The sequence below is a fragment of the Camelus bactrianus genome, chromosome 10 (genome assembly GCF_048773025.1).
Source record: "Camelus bactrianus isolate YW-2024 breed Bactrian camel chromosome 10, ASM4877302v1, whole genome shotgun sequence".
Taxonomy (NCBI): Eukaryota; Metazoa; Chordata; class Mammalia; order Artiodactyla; family Camelidae; genus Camelus; species Camelus bactrianus.
Window position 1 is genome coordinate 17159555 of NC_133548.1, and position 17686 is coordinate 17177240.

Genomic DNA, 17686 nt, shown 5'->3' on the forward strand with positions numbered 1-17686 from the left:
TTAACTAAAAATGAAATGGATAAACTGTCTGTCTGTCTGTCTACCTTTAATCATTGCAACAGTCCTATTTAGCTAGTTCCTATTATTATCTCCCTTTTACATATTAGGAAACTGCAGTTCACAGCGGTTAAATAACCTATCCAGGGTCACAGAGCAAAGTAAGACCGAGATTCAAACTCGGGAAATCTGACTTCAGAGGCTAGGCTCTTAACCACTACTTTAAAGCCACCCTATGCCTTCATTCAGTATTCAGTCCAGGAAAAAATGTCAGTAATAATTGGATAATAAACAGAAATCTGATAGCAATGTTTAATAAAACTGTAAAGTATTTGAAAAGAAAGGTTTCAGGAGCAAAAAGATAATGAAATTCTGATCAGTCTGCTAAAGCTTAGCAGGAGTTGTGCCAGATAAACCTGACAGTAGTAATAGTAACTTTTTCAATAGACTAACAAAATTAGTCTTTCAGAGGGATTCAATAAGGGTTCTAAATTTAGCAGTAAGCCAGTCACTTGAGGCTGTGAGTCTCAAGATTTTACCTGCACAATTCGGTCAGGATGGCTTGAACAAGATCACTGAAACCTGTCTGAAAATCTGTAAGCAAAGGACAGTGACAAAGCAAACTGTATTTAATTAGGATTCGTCCCAATCTGAATAGGTATGGTATCTAAACAAAACAATAAGAGCAGGTTCAAATCCATTTTTATTTTATTCAAAAGGTCTCCACCCACCAGAGGTTCTAGGAATTCTATAAAAGATCCGTTAACTGAGCCAAAACTATTTGAAGGTGAGGGTTTACATTCACTTGACTTTGCTTTAACCATCTATAGAGTTATAAAGGGTGACTTACAGTGTTATAAGAGAAACGGAACAACCAAAATATCTATTAAAATGCTACATATAAACCATATATTCTTTACAAAGTCAGTTTAAGATGACAGAATCCTCAAGGGAAGGTTTTTGCCAAATTGTAATATTCTGCAAGAGTTAAAGAAAATTCCGTTACATACAGTGAACTCCATCTCCCTTCACTCTCTGGTATCTAGAAAACTTTCTCTCTTCAGATCTCGTTTTAGCCCAATGGAGATATTAATGCTGTATTTCAAAATGCTAAAGAAAACTGAATAGTGTAATTGTAAGTCTTTTAAAATCCAGATTTGTCTTTTTTAAAAAATCCGGAAATGTTGTAAGCAGCACAGTTGACTTTGCAATCTTTGCAGCAGGTGCTAACAAGGACAGTCAAGCTAAGGAAGCCCATGAATAAGCAAGCAAGCAAGGCTGTATTTACAACAGAAAGTCTTCAGATCTGTCTCTGCTAACTGAGCAAAAGAAAGCTATCAAAGCTATCTACTCACACAATGAAAACGTGATCATCTATTTAACACAACCCTAAATGAGAACACGGTCAATACTGAACTTAAGCCCAAAGAAATAAAGAGTATCACAGTATAAAGGCTATATGCTTTTATAACCAAAAATACACACAGGGAAAAAAAAAAGCGTTAAAGCTGGAAGAGCTCTTTCAGAGCACGGAGCCTGATTTTATGCAGGGAAGTACTTGGCAAGGTCACACTGGCAAGTTGTCCTTTACTGGGGATGAGGACTCTCACATCCCTCCCTGCTTTATTCACTCTACCTTCCACTAGCGGCATATCTGCTGCCCATCATCTCTCCACAATAACTAATCACTTAAGAGTGCTATTATTTAAGAGTAGACAGAAAAACAACTGTTGCTCTCAAATAGTTATTTTCATAAACGGCACAATCATGCGAGTCTTTTGGAAAAGGCAGACTCATTGCAGTTTTACTTTGAGACATTAGGTGGCAGCAATAACCAAACGGCAGGCAGAAAGCTTTCAGGGACTTGGAAAAGGAAGAAAACAGGCTTTGGGTGGGAGTGAAGGATGAAATATTTCCATTATAATTTAATCTCATTAAGAATGGGTACATGCAATTCCATCTTTATACATTACAGGATTCATTACAGGATTCACCAAACCAAACAATGCCACAAGTAGTTCCAACATTATTCAGATAGTTGAAAATCCCTTTTAAATGGTAGCACTTTAAACTGGCATTTAATATCTGTTCATTCGTGAGTTTTCTTGAATTCTTCAAGTGAGGCATCAGAGGCAGATTTAAATTTTTTTATTTGAAAAACTTGAAAAACCGTTTTAACTCATGTAACACACCATGTCTTTCAGAAAAAGAAGGATGTCCGTGTAATGTCTGAATTCCAACCACTACCCCAATAATCGTGACAGGGCCATGAACAGATATACAACCTTTCCCATCAGTCTCTCAATGGAGTTCTAAGACTGGGAAGAGCTCAACAGAAGAGATGAGGCAGATGGAGAACAGAGGTGAAGCCAGACCAAGAATAAGGAAAGGTAAGTGGAAAGAGATGTTGCGGGATTTTTGCAGGGAAGAAGTGTCAGTGCTTTGTCCTCAGCAGTGCTCTCCACGTCTGCCACCCAGAACTGTCGTGAACACCAATACCAGTAAGGACTATATTTGAAAGACTCAGAAAATCCACAGAGTATTTCTGAATGTTATGTAAATATTCTCCATTACATCATACTACTGTTTAAAAATCATTTCCACACTTCGTACTTAATGACAAGAATACACACAAGATTTGTTTCTTCTAAATTCATTTGCTGCTGCTTCTGACTTTACTGGACTTAGAATCCGTTATCAAAACCAGCTGCTATAGAGATAATGATGTCATTAGGAAATTAGATTGTTGTATCTGGGTTGGGCACGAGGGAGGAAAAAATGACAATAAATTACTAGAGAATCAAAGTCCACTAACAAACACACCAATAACAGATATGGGTAACCACACACAGATCACCTCCAACCTGCTGCCTTTTCCAGATTTATCAGACCTAAAAAGACAAGGTGGTTTAAAAATATGCTGCCTAAAGGTTGGGCTTCATATATGTATCAAATAATGCAAAGTATTCTCTATTCCTTCCTCATCATATTAAAGTAGAAAATGTTTAAGTTTCTATTTCAGTCATATCTATAGTTGCACACACTAATACAGGTCAAGCACCCAAAAGAAAGACTAGAGAGATGGAAAGGCTATTAGAGTTCATTAATAAAAATAATATTTCAAAATATACTAAAGTTTTTAAATGTAGACCTAAGTAATACCACAAGTGGGAGAAACTTCTCATGTCTTAAGCTTCTGTACGAGAAGGGTATGGATCTCAAAGTCCAACAGACCCAAGTTTCAGTCCTGGTCCTACTGCTACCAGATCCTAACAAGAGTCAAGTGATTGCACCCCAATAAGCCTCAGTTTCCTCATCACCTTTATATATAAAATAGGGATAACAATTTAAGAATTAAAAGAGATAATAAGCATAAAGTCTGTAACCCAATGCCTGGAATATACTAGTATGTTAATAAATGGAGGAGAAAGAGTCATTATTGTTGTGTGGTCATTTATTCAACAAGTATTCACTGAACCCCTGTTTTGCACCCAACACTACGTAGGTGCTGGGTGGGGCTACGGCAGGACAGCCACAGGCTCTGTTATTAATAAAAAATGTGACCAGTGTTAAAGTGGAGAGATCCTTCTGAAAGGGAGCTCTAAGCAACAGTTAACCAGAATAACTGTTTACACTGATTGAATTTATCCTAATTGCTCCTCCACCCTCTTTACTTCATTCAAGTAGATCTAATCTTAGAATCTACAGAGTTTGGAAAGTGATGCAAAGAAAATTCCCTCTTTGCCTTATTTAACATATTGCTGTAGCTAGCACATGTTCAGACTCTGACAGATGATATTTGGAACACCAAGTAAAACATTTTGCAAACTTTACAGTTTTCATACACTTGTGAGTAGCAATTTCTAAATAAAAGAGAGTTTACAAGGCTTTAAATGTGCAGTGCTTTCACTCAGAAATTGGAAAATTAAGATCGAGACAGAAGCAACACAACAGAACATCTCATTTCCACTGTTTAATTATAAACTGCTATGTGATGCTCATTACAGAACCACGTAAAGTTTGCCATACATAAACTTGGAAGAGGATGAGGAAAGAAGGATGGCAGAAGGCTGGCGGTTAACTCTCAGCGAATGGGAGGAATACATATCAATTTCATGAATTACGGCTCTACTTACATTTCCAAAATCACAACAAATTACCTAAGTTAAACCTTTAAGTTAAAGGTTTTACTCTAATTAATACCATTAGTGGTTTTCGAGTAAAAGGAAATACATTTGAAGTGTAGGTCTTATTCCCACTTTAGAAATCCAATCTCATTCAGTACATCTAATGGAACTATAAGGCACTCTATTTAGTCTAATAATGTTCCTGATGAGTCTCCTAGAAAAAAAAAATTCCACATACCTATTCTGCTTGCTGTGATCGGCTACACCAGGCTTCTGCTTCACGCAACATATAGGAGGGCATTTATGCCAGATCCGGCTGTCTACTTGGATCTGCACTGGGATTTCTCATAGCTCTCTCAGATTCAACATATCCCCAAATGAAATCATCCTTTTTCTCTACAGAAGTGCTCCTGGTCCAGGGTGTCTTGTCTTAAGGCAATCCAGTTGCTCAAGTCAACTGGAAGTTGCTAATTAGTAACTGTATAATCCTGGACAGTGCATTTAACCAAAGTAAGTCCGTTTCTTATCTGTAAATGGGCATAGCAATATTAAATATCTGACAGGACTGTTGAGGATTAAATGAGATTCATTAGCACAGTGACTGGCATATAAAAAACACTTAATGAATCTTGGCAGTACTAATTAAAAACAAACTACTATTCTTCTTCATTCCTTCTGTCAGACAAGACCTCTAATGAGGACGTCATCAGAAATTAGACCTATTTCTATTTCCTAGATATCTCTCTAGTCAGTTTACTTGTATTCACTCTCACTGCCATCATCCTTAGAGAAGCCATCCTCATCTTAGCTTGATTGCTGAAGTAGCCTTACTGGTCTCCTTGCTATCAGTTCTTGCCTCTTCCACTTCACAGTCAGAATGATCTCTCTAAAATCCTAGTGTGATCTCAACTTACTACTTAGAGCTCTACAACGTCTACATTGTCCTTTATTAAAAGCCCAAACGTATCAGCCTGATTTTCTAAGCCTTTTGTGATCTGGTGCTGCTTAATCTCCAGAGTCTAGCCGCTGTCATCTTTGCAATCCGTGCTCTAGGTTTACAGATCTCCTGTCAGTTCCTCCAACTTGCCAGGTGCGGTTCACCTCAGGGCTATTGTACGTACTGCTTCTTCTACCTGGAAACATCTCTCCTCTCAGAGTTAATTAGCCTTCAGGTCTCAACTTAAATTATTACTTTTTCAGAAAGATTGTCTCCAACACTCTTAGCCTCCTCAGTAACATACCCTTTCATTACATGCAACATGCTCCCAATCACTTGTTCAGTGGCTGTCTTCCATGAAAGCAAAAACAGTATCAGTTTTGCTTGCTGCTTTATCTCTGGAATCTTACTTGTTGAATGAATGAGCGAGCGCATGACTGACTGAATGAATCAGTCAACAAATAGGAAAGAAAAGGTGCTATGTAATAAAGAATTTGCCTGGTCTTTGTCCCAGAATCCTAGAGTGGAGGCTCTAAACCCTTGGAATCTCCAGGGTGATGGTAATGTCTCTGTTATTCATGGCAGGGCTTTGGATTACACCTGAGTTTATGCTAATAAGATGAATCAGAACAGAGGTTGGTCGACAGGCATATGTAGCATAGATAAACAAGGTTATACTGCATAGCACCGGGAAATATATACAAGATCTTGTGGTGGCTCACAGCAAAAAAAAAAAAAACGTGACAATGAATATATGTATGTTCATGCATAACTGAAAAATTGTGCTCTACACTGCAATTTGACACAACACTGTAAAATGACTATAACTCAATAAAAAGTCAAAAAAAAAAGAAAGAAAATACATTTATCAGACTATCTCACAAGAAGAACAATGGATGTGTTTTCTCATTTACTAAATAAATGTTTAGATGTGCCTAAAAAGAACAGAAGTTGGTCACCAGAAAGAGCAACTGTGTGACTAGAGTTGGAGCCAGCCTAGACTCTGGAAAAGCGGGGGGGAGCTGGAAATCGAGTTAATCACTTGGCCAATGATTTGACTAATCACACCTACATAATGAAACCCCAATAAAAACTCTGGACACTGAGCTCAGTGGAGCTTCCGGTTGGTGAACACACAGATGTGTGGAAAGGGTGAGGAGTCCTGACTCCACAAGGAGAGGGCACAGAAGCTCTGTGTCTGGAACCCTCTCAGACCCTGCCCTATGTGTCTCTTCACTTAGCTGGTCTTGATTTGTATCCTTCATAATACAACTGTAATTTTAATTATAGCAAATTATTGAACCTGAAGGGGTCATGGGAACCCCCAAATTTGGAGCCAGTTGGTCAGAAGTGTAGGTGGCCTGGGGACCCTCAAACTTGCAGCTGGTGTCTGAAGTAAGGGCAGTCTTATTGGGGACTGAGTCCTTGAACTTGTGGAGTCTACACTAACTCTGGGTGGCTAGGGACAGAATTCGATTGAATTATAAAAGGAAAGTTTTGGAAGTATCCTCAACCCCAGAAGGCAGGAAAATCATATCCTGGCATAAAAGAGAAACCCCACCCTCTCTAAAATATCCTACCACGCTCCCGTAATCCTCACCTGGATATTTAAAAATGATAGCCTCTGTCCTTTCTTGAGCCTGAGTCATTTTATACCTGGGCTAAAGGAAAAAAAAAAAAAAAGGAGGAGGGTATTTCCAAACATATGAAGTTTATGGTTGGCATTCTCTCAACTACTTTATTTTTGCCCTCCTATTTTTCCTCCCCTCTCAGCATCCCACTAATCACCAACGTACCACTATAGTTTCCTCTTTAAGCCTCTCCTCTCCATTTCAAAATGATTTCCCATGTCTTTCACTGACTAAAATAGCCATTCCCGCAAGGTGACTGATCCAATAAGCAGACAGGTAATAAACTGAATGTACTAATCCCAATAAGATGTGAATGAATACGTCATCGCCCTCTCAGAGATACTTACCTTTCAAAAGAAGGCAATTTAAAACTAACTTCCAATGAGTAAAGTTCTTTAGTTTTGTTTATTTTTAAACCCTCTGAGAAGCAGCAAGACTCTTCTACTTGTAACTTCCTTTATCAGTTGGGACTGAGAAGCCACATAACTTCCCAGGATGTTCAAGATTTCTTCCTTCCCTTTTCCTAGAAGAGTCTTCCTCAACCCAGTTCCTGCAGCCCTGTAGCTCCCTCTCCTAGGCCTAAATCTATTTCCTCTTCCTTTGACACTTTGGAGACTGAACTATAAGGAAGCCGTCTCTGGATCTCAAAGAAATTAACTACCTGGGAATCTGCCATTTTGAAGTCAACGAGTACCTTCCTTTAAGTAGCTGATAATACTCTTGGGTCTTTTGTTAAGAAGCTTTGAAAATCAAGCATAAACAGACACAGAGTAGACCGATCTTGACTATTCATCTCTGCTCAAACTACCTTTTAAGATACTTGTTCCCAACATTCAGCTACTCTCCATCCCAGAACATTCTGGGAAATACTAGATTGTAGGGAGAATAACAGAACACAAATGCTTCCCAAGTATATTCCGATGGCTGTTCAGCAGTCGATGGTGGTTTTGTTGTAGTTGCAAGGAGAGGCGAGCTTGTGGTCCTACTACTCTGACACCTTGACCAGAAATCACTCCCAAGTATCTCCCATAATCCATAAAGATGCATGGGCAAAGATAATCAAAAGATATTTTTATATGCAGCTGAGGAGAAGGAAGGATACTAATTAAAAATAACCCACCAACCACATTAATGAAGAAAGTATTCACTCATAAAGAGCACAGGAAGAAAAGAGGCTAATATGGTCTATTCCAGCTTTTGCAATCAATGATTTTTTTTTGTAATTAACTGACTTTTATTATTTATACATATTGTTCCTTAAATGATGCCTCTTAATAAAATTATGGGCACTGTGTACAGATAGAAAAAAGCTGATGGGTAATAAAAAGGCCTGAAGACAGACAGGTCACCCTATACCAACTGATTCTCTTGACTCTACAACTTACATAAATAATGCATTTGGCATGGGGAAATTCTTGGTCTAGGATGCATTAAAAGCTTGAATAAAGCTATGGTTGGTGGTTTTTGTTTCCAAATGAATCACAAACTAAATAACTATCTTTTTCCAGAAGGACCTTTCTATTTTTGCTCCTAGAATAAAGAATGCCACTTTTTAAAAGTTAAAAAAGTCATAGTGGAATTTGAAAAAAGTATTGTCTGTAGCATACTTCAATATCAAGGCTACTCCTCTGGCCTTGGTAAATTACGCCTCCCATGATGTACTGTACAAAGTCCTTCAAACCAATCTGGAACACACATGAGAGTCTCTCTTGAGGAATCAAGTAAGCATTATAGCAGCCACATTTTGTTAACCAATTGTTTGCTTATTGAAAGCAGTATTGATGTCATTATCTCTAAATAGCTGAAGTTTTTTAAGCTTTCTCAAATCTGTGTTTCTTGGCATTCACCTGAGAGAAGACAGCAGGTGCTTACTTATTCTACATAACAGAGTTAAGAATCCATCGTCTCAACCTTTCGCATTTATATCAAGTTACGGTGACCTTTCAGTATAAATTCACACAATTCACAGCCATTTTCTTTCCACTTATCCTATTGAAAACTTAATGTTTCTTTCATAACAAAGAGCTTTAGCACTCTCCGTTGTAATTCTGAAAATATTAATTTTCTTAATTAAGCACTGACTATGCTTTGGTGGCTAATGCTATTCAAACAAATGGAACATATCTTAGTGATTTACATTTCTTTTTTATCATTCCTGGTTTCATTAATACTCAGTAGAAAAAAATTTCTTCCTCTGACTTGATATGGATTGCTAGATGTTATTAGAAATGAATTACATGTTTGTTATTTTAGGGAATGTTATAAAGGTGGCACTGATAGTAAGCAGAGGAGGAAGGAGAATAAATAAGATTATTTCCCCCTTATTATACAGAGGTGGGGGTCTGTGGGATCTGGATGGGGAGGAGAGAGGGAAGAGAGAGAAAGTCAAGGCCCAAGTAATCACAAGAAAAAGAAAACATAAACAACAGACCTTTCCCCCACAAGTTCTAGAGGGTTATACTCATACTAGAGAAAGAACTATTAAGATTTGAGTTGGAATACGACCTAGCAATAAGATAAAATTTAGCTCATAAAGGTGTTTTAATAGTTTCCTCAAAAATCTTGACAAATTAAAATTACAGTGCAATATAAGATATTTGCTAATAAATATCAATAATAATTACACAAAGCTTATGATTAAGGACACAGTTCTGGTAGAATAGGGAGAAAATGAAATATATAGCCAATTAATAGTATACTGTATGTGAAAGTGCTGCTATAAACTTTATAAAGGATCATGTAGACACTAGCAATAATTATTTCTATTGTTGATCTGTAACCAGCCTAGAAATCAAAACTTAAGTTGTCTGTGTATATATGTGTGTGTGTGTGTCTCAGTAAGTATTCAGTCAGAACTGTTTAATTACAGTATAACTTCAAAGCAGGGTTTCTCAACCTCAGCACCGTTGAGATTTCAGGCTGATAACTCTCTGCTGTGGGGGTCGGCCCTGTACATTGTAGGATGTTTAACAGTGGCCCTCACCTCTACCCATTAGGAGCCTGGAGAACTTCTTTCTCCTACCCCTCAGTTGGTGACAACCAGAAATGTCTCTGGATATTGCGAGACATTGCAAAATTGCCCCTGGTTGAAAACCATGTTAAAGCATAAAAAAAAAAAATCTAGAAATCATTTATGGCTCTCCTACACAAACTGAGGAGGAGAGACAGCCAAGATGAACTAGAACTGGATGCCCATCACTAGGCACATGTGGCTACTGAACACTTACAATGCAGCTAGTCTGAACTGAGATATGTTATAAATGTAAAATGAATGCTAGACTTGACGACTTGGAAAAAGAATGTGAAATATTTTGAAACTTTTTATGTGGATCACATGGTAAAGTGACAATATTTTGGATATTACGAAAATTAGTTTCATTATTAAAATTAGCTTCACTTGTTCCTTTTTACTTTTTAAAAATGTGGCTACTAGACACGTTAAAATTACATATGTGGCTCACATTGTATTTCTGTCGGACAGTACAGAACCTGTGCAAAAAAATGATACTTCCTTCTCACTATACGCTCCAGGCAGCCCTTGATGTAAGAGAGCTCGGTCCTCATTTTCTCTTTACATTCTCTCCTTTGTCCTCAGATTATCTCCAGTCTCCTTTCTTCAATGAGATTATCACTCAGAGATGACTCACCTCCAAACTCTATCTCTAGTTCAGAGCTCTACTGAAACCTAGATCCATGTGTCCAACTATCAACTCAACAATCCCAATCGGACATCCCAGAGGAACCCCAAACTTATATGATCCTCATTCCCAAAAAGGCTCCTCTTCCAGGATTCCCCATTGTAGTAAATGGCACTGTTGACAGATGCTCAAGACAGAAACCTAAGGTCATCATGAGTTCTCTCTTCTCCTTCATCCCACTTGAAATCTCTCACGACTTGAGTCCTGCTTTCTTTACTTCCTCAATATTTCTGGAATCCTCATTTTTCCTACCCCACTGGCTAGACCAAGTCACCAAATTTCTTCCGTATCAACTCCTTCTTCCCTTTTACACTCTCAATACACTCTGCCCTTCCCTTCTCAACACTTAACTCACAGCTAACCATTTTTGTTCAGTGTTGTCTTTCCTATTAGGACATTATACTACAGAAAGCAAGGTACTTTCTTGTTCATTGTTGTGTCTCCAGTTCATTGAATGACCAATGAGTGAATGAATAAATAAGGACGGGTGTAAACTGCTGACTCACAGGTTGCAATTTACTAAGGAGCTGGACTACAAAAGCAGTGGTTCCACTGGCATATGTGACCTAGGAAAATATCAATCCTTATGTCTAAATATCAATGCATATGTTTTGACACAAGTCCTAGGATTCTAGAAGTGGGGACCAATGGACCTTGTACCTCATCCTTAACAGATCTATCTATTATGACTAAACTCACACTGCAGACTTTTTAATATAGTGGGTCAGGAAAGAACAGCTGAAGAGAGCCTTTTATAACCCTCCATCTCTGCAGCAACCCAATGCCTGACATCTTCCATCTTCAGTGGAATGGTCACCAGAGTAGCTGTAGTTTCAAAGTTACCCAGTGAAAAGCAGCTGACATTTATACAAAGCTAAGAACTACTGGGATTAACTGAACCGCTTCTAAAAGAAAGTTATTCTCCAACAGGACAAGTTCAAGACAAGTCTCCTCTAGTTAGGGATCCTCGATCCACCTCCTTGCCTAAGCCAGCCTTCACTCTCCAGTCCATGACTGGTTTGAAAGGGGTTTGGATGGACTATGGCACTGTCTATCCTAACTAGTAAGTTACAGCTGCACTGATTTGGAAGTTTAAAAAAACATCAATGATTCTACAGAAGTTAGCGTGCTTTAGCCTAAGCTAAAGGAAGAGGAGCTTGTGAAAGACTCTGGGCAATGAATGTATTTAGAGAAGAACACAAGGCAAAATCTAGACCTGTGTTTTCATTCGTCTTGTGCTACTGGCTCTCCTATAAATGTGGGAGTGCTGTGTGGGTGGGTGAGGCATGGTGATGAGTGATATAGACCAGGCAGGGGCTGAAAAGACAGCATGTCAAAGCCGAGGTTAACCCCAGGCCCAAGGGCACCATGTAGGGTTATATGTGTTTAACTTTTTAAAAATTGCCTTATCAAGAACTTATATAAGCTATAAGAACTTATAATGATAATACAAGTATAATATATAATGATATAAGAAGTTACATCATTCTTTTATAGTATGAAGAAGAGAGGTGGGGCCTTGACTAAAGAAATGTTAGGAAACACTTTTTTAAAGTATCTTCTCTTCATTATTCCTCCTCTTATGGCCCAGTAGAGAAAACAATGGCAATTACTAGGTTCGCACCAATTGAGGCAGTGGGAGAAAGAGATTTAGTGAAGCAGCGACAATTTTCTGAACTAAATGCCCCTTTTCTTTCTTAAAATGACTCAGAATGGTGGGTAACTTTTTGAAGACCATTTTTTTGCCCCTTAAAATCTGGTGAATCTTTTCCATAACAAGGTCCAATACTTCCATTATCTCAGCAAAGCATCAGGTTTTAGTAATAATAACAAGGTGTACCAAAGGGAGTAGACTTGGAAAAACCAAGTAGTAGCTAAAGTACTCTTCTTTAGGTGACCTTAGGCAAGTCACTAATCTCTCCGAGCCAGGCCTTCTCAACTGGGGTGAGGTTCCCCCAAGGGGACAAAAGCTGGTTCAGGGTGTGGTATGAGATCTTATTCTTTTTACATATAAAGCACAGATGTATATATACGGCACATACACAAGATATGCAGTGTATCTGTGGTACTCAAATTTCATGGGAGGGAAAATTAGGGGAAAATAATGTGTAAGAAGGCTTCTTGTTGGGGAGCAGGTAATACTGAACAAAAGGCTGAGAAATACCTAAGCCTTCATTCCTCAAATCTAAAAATAGGTTAGCATCACCCACTGTAAAGGATTATTATAATACAACTATATCTAAATGTATACAGAGAGAATGAGAGACCAGAAATAAAGCAGGCAGGGTAAACAACCCAAATTGTAGAATTATCATTAAAATACAACCAAAACCAAAGATTCAAATGTATATAGATTAACATCATCTACTGACCAATTGTATTAACAAGGCAATTTTCTTCTCACAGGTCATTTCACCAGCGAAAACCTAACATCCCAAAAGGAAACAGTCTTAGTCAATAAATGCAAAGAGAATCCACAAATGTGGCAATACAGACCTAAAACACCAATTTGAAGACCTGCCAAGCTTGTTTTAATTTTATCATAAATATCTTCTGATTCAAAGTCAACAGCAATGGTCTTTGTTTCCACCTTGAATTTTTCTCCTAGGGAAAAAACACAAACAGAGAGAGGAAAAATTAATACATGGCCATTAAGATTAAAGCATTTGAGGACATTATTCTTTCAAACACTCTCCTCTCCATATTTAATATAAAATCTAGACCCAGATCATTTTAAGCAATCATGAGACCATCTAAGAGATGATATAGCATCAACACAGTAGTTTTGCAATTAAATTTTCAATGCTGTCACAGAGCTGGCTGAATGTTCCTTAATCAGTTCTCCTATAAATCAGTAATGACTACTTTATCGACCCTTAGGTACAAATAGTAAAATATGATTCATATCATAACGCTATATACTCTTCAAATATCACTGGTTTTGTGGTTTTAATTGCAAACTGATACTTCATGATTTCAGGAAGAAGTCTTTATGTGATAAACTATTTTAAAGTGTATTATATTAAAAGAAAAGGTCCATCTTATTAAGATGGGAACAAAATGAATATGATCATATTGGAATTTAGGAGATTGGTTAATAATGAATAGTCACTACATCAAAAAAGCCATACAAAATGCACAGTATCAGAGCTACAAAGTGACACAAGAAAGACCTCAGTGTTCTACTTTGCACAGGACTATGCAAGGTCCAAACAGAGCTAAGGGAAAGAACAGGTTCAGAAATGAGACCCTGGAAAAACAAAACTTATCTGAGAGAATGTGTAATGTTGACTTCTGCCTTCACTAGCGGGCTGCTTTGAGAAGATGGTGTGGATTGTGAGGTCACCCAGACATGGGTACCAGTTTCACTTCCACCCTTATCTGTTAAACGACTTTGAGCAAGTCACATATCTCCTATGAGCCTCAGCATCCTCTTGTGAAAATGAAGGTAATAATCCCCATTTTAGTGCTGTCAACACAAAGGTATCAAAGCATTACCTTTAGTACTAGCACTACTGCACTGTACTGGCATACAGGAGGCACGCCATAAAGTCTCCTCTCTGTCCTCAACTAACCCCACTCTCACTTCACTTAGTGAAGTTCAGTTGGTGAAGAATGCTTATTCTTTGGAATCTGATGAGAATTCAAAAGAATTAGTTTCAAAATCCAGCTTCCAAAAATAAAATTTTCTTCATTCGAAGTCAGTGTCGGCTCACCACAGAATATGCAGCATTAATCCACATAGGAGGTTTCCGTTCCTGATCTAAAAGGATCTACGTCTAAAAGAGCTGGTTCACGAGATTTGATTCTTAGTTAGACTCAATGAAAAGTATCGACCCTACATGGGGATCCATGAATAAACTAGAGAAGATGATAACTGACCTGGAAAACACCTTATCTGGTGTGAAAGGTACACGTACAACTTCAATATAAATGTTATTATATGTGTTCACATGATGGACAACCAGATACAGAGCTGCCAGTTCACAACAGCTGGTCCAACATGTCTTGCTATAAATGGTTCACAGAATTTATCACAAGTAAGCAAAGAACTCTGCCTTTATTAGGGTCACCAATTCACAAGAAAAAAGACCAAAATCAAAAGGCTGAAGGATACCTTCTATTAAATGGAAAACTTGATTCAGGAATAAATTTGATAAACTTATCTATTTATTTAAGAAAAGCAAAGTCTATTTCCACACTAGCACTTATATACTGACATTTAGGAAAATTTCTCTCTAGTAATAAAAGCCACCTCACAACCACTGAATCAAATTTACTTTTAGATCTCACAGGATTTGGTGAATGTACTTATTCTGCACAGTCTTATATAGATAAGCTGCTTAAAGAAAAAAAATAGAGACTCTTTCGGAAAAGAATGTTACTTAATAAGAACCCTCAAGTAAGCTCTTTCTTTTGTCTTCACATTAGGAGAAGCAAAATGGCTTCTGATGCAAGTTTTTCAAGATAAATAAAAAACTGAATTTACACTTGAATTACCCTGAATTATGTTCTAGTCTAGTTAACACTGTTTCCCTCCCCCCTCATTTAACTTTTCTTCACTGCCTCTACTGTGGATTTTTCTTTTTCAACATAGCTCAGATCATGTCACGCTCATCCTTGCAAACCTCCAAGGGTTCCATCTCACTTTTAGTAAGAACCAAAGTCTTCAGCAACAGCCTAATACTGAACTCTACCTCCACCTACTTACTCTCTGGTTGGTCCCTAGCCTTGGTCACAGGGGTCCTAGGAGTTCTTTAAACACAGAATGTTCTCCAAATACACGCAAGGCTTTTGCACCTACTGTTCTCTCTGCCTGGAATGCTCTTCCACATTCCTTGTCTCTGTTGGGTCTTTAAGCAAATGTTACCCTCTCAGAGAAGTCTTCACTGACCATACTTAATAAAATGCAGCCACTCCTCTCCAGCACTCCTTGTTCCCCTTCCCTACTTTATCCTATTCCATTGTGCTTATCCCTCTCTAGTATACTATGTATTTTAATAATGCATGTATTTCTTGCCATCTGCTCCCATTAGAATTAAGCTTTGTGAAGACAAGGACTTGGGTTTTGTCAGTTGCTCAACCATGTCACAAAGGTTCCAGGGTCTTTCCACCCTCCTCCCTTATTCCTCGAGGCTGGCTCTCCTCTTGGCTTCAAAAGGGCCGCTGCCATTCCAAGCAACCATGCAGGTGATGTTCAGAGGCAGGAATGGGGCATCCCTGTTATGTGTCCCTTTAATAGTGAGGCAAACTTCCCCAGAAGAACCCAGACTTCTCTCATGTTGCCTTTCCCAGGATTCCCATGGGATACACATGCTTCTGGCCCGGCCTGTGGACCGGCTTTGAGGATTCAGTGAACCATCACCACCACCAAGTTGTGTGAGTCAAAAATAGTAGCACATATCTAAGAATAGGACAGGAGACGCCTCTCTCTGGGCCAAGGCAATCAGAAGTGAATTCTGACAGATGTTCTAAAAGGCTGAGGTGGGAGATAGCTGGCTTCCTTAGAAAATGGGGAAATAAATCTAGGCATCTACCTTCTTCCCATAGCCTATCAGCCCTCATCTGACCCTGCCGAAAGAAGCCAACACGGAGGAACAAGAATCCTCTAATTTTAAACATCAGCACAAGGATGTAACAAGCACCTGGAACAGAAGTGGGTACCACAAACACATAATAAAATCTTCATTTCCACCTTCACCAGCTCCCCTACCCAAGGCTCTTCATAAGACCACCAGTCCACAACTCAACAGCCCACTGCTGGGGAAGAGTGAGAACTCTACCAAAGCCTTTGGAGACATACTTCTGAGTGCTCTGATCCTTGCCCACCACAAAGGCCCGTGAGATGACAGCCTTGGTCAAATCCTTCCTCCAGGGTAGGAGCTGTGATAAGTTAGAATCACAGCTTTCAGGTGTCAGCCCCTTTAGGGATGGTCCCAGTGTCAGAGGGCTGCCTGGACCGAGATCATGCCTTTCCCATGGCGCCCACATCCAAGAAGTGAATGAAGTGAGAGTATAAAGCCACTGGACAGCTTTTACTGATCCGGTTCTGATTCCTAAAGTATAGTCTGCTTGTTATCCTATTTTTCTGTTCTTTTGTACTGTCCTACTTTTAATTATTTTATGTTTAGTTTTATTATGCCAGTAATGCAAAGCTCCTTTACTATTATTCTTTTTCAAAAGTTTATCAGTTATCCTTACTTGTTTAGTCTCAGTTTTCACTGAGGTTGCATTCAATATTTCAATTAAATTTATGAAGAATGACAATGTGGCCTTCCCTCCAGGCTCTCCATTTATTCAATGTCTCATGGTAAAAATGTAGTGTTGTAAATTTTCAAAGAAATTAAAGAAATAAAGAATTCCACTATTAGAATAATACATACCATTATGCAAAGATACTCAAGACTATATAATCATTCCTCCCTCCAGCCCCAGCTTTGTCAGATTGAAATGATTCTGATATGATCTTGGTCCACTCTCAGTCTAGTGGCTAAAACCAAAAACTAAGAAGCAAAAAACTCAGATGATTGGTATGAGTTGTTCAAGGCAGTCAACTCATTAGAAATGGGAGCAGAAAATTAGCTCTGGCTTAAAAAGTGGGGAAATGAAGCTAAGAAATGGCTGGGCTGATCCCTGCTTATCTCCTTTTTATCTAGTCCACTGAAAACTACAAAACCACAATGGTGGAATAACGGAAAGCAAATGTTATTCATAAATGTAGACAACAATGAACGTCCTCACTGCCTCAAGTCAGTCCATCACTTCCAGGCACGGGTGCCCCACTCCTATAATCACGTTGCTGGCTCTTACCTATAGGATCCTGAATTGGTTCAAGGTCAAGTCGGGAATTAACAAAAGGAACTTCACCCAAAAGTAGCTTCAAGATGCTGCTAAAACACCTCTCAACAGTAAAACCAGCACATTTCTTAGTTCAGACCCAGAAAGGTCATGAATATATTCATAATAGCCTCCTATTTAACATACTTCTAGGTCTGGACATCACTATTTTCATTTTGCTCAACAAATTGACATCTCTCAAATTTAACAGTTTTATCTCTAAGAATAGTTTTCCAGGTCTTGGAAAGAATTTTGCCATTTCCCCCCAAGATGTCTGGGGATATTAGGTCTGAGAATACTAGAAAAGAGGTCTAATCTACATAAACTCATGTATTATTTATCATTTGTCTATTAATAACACCAAAGAAATATTGATTCTCCTTTGTCTCCATACCTGATCCAAATAATCTGTCTTTCCTTGTAAGTTTTAGGTACTATTCATTACAAAATTCCTGTTAT

General features: G+C 38.4%; 1 protein-coding gene across 1 annotated transcript in view; it reads right to left on the minus strand.

Annotated features, from left to right (window-relative positions):
• The window catches only part of HSD17B12 (hydroxysteroid 17-beta dehydrogenase 12), a 135289-nt gene that overhangs the window by 39777 nt on the left and 77826 nt on the right, over positions 1 to 17686 (minus strand). The window contains exon 4 of the mRNA XM_074372147.1: positions 12887 to 12994. Within this exon, the coding sequence (XP_074228248.1) occupies positions 12887 to 12994 (108 nt within the window). The remainder of the gene's footprint in view (positions 1 to 12886; positions 12995 to 17686) is intronic.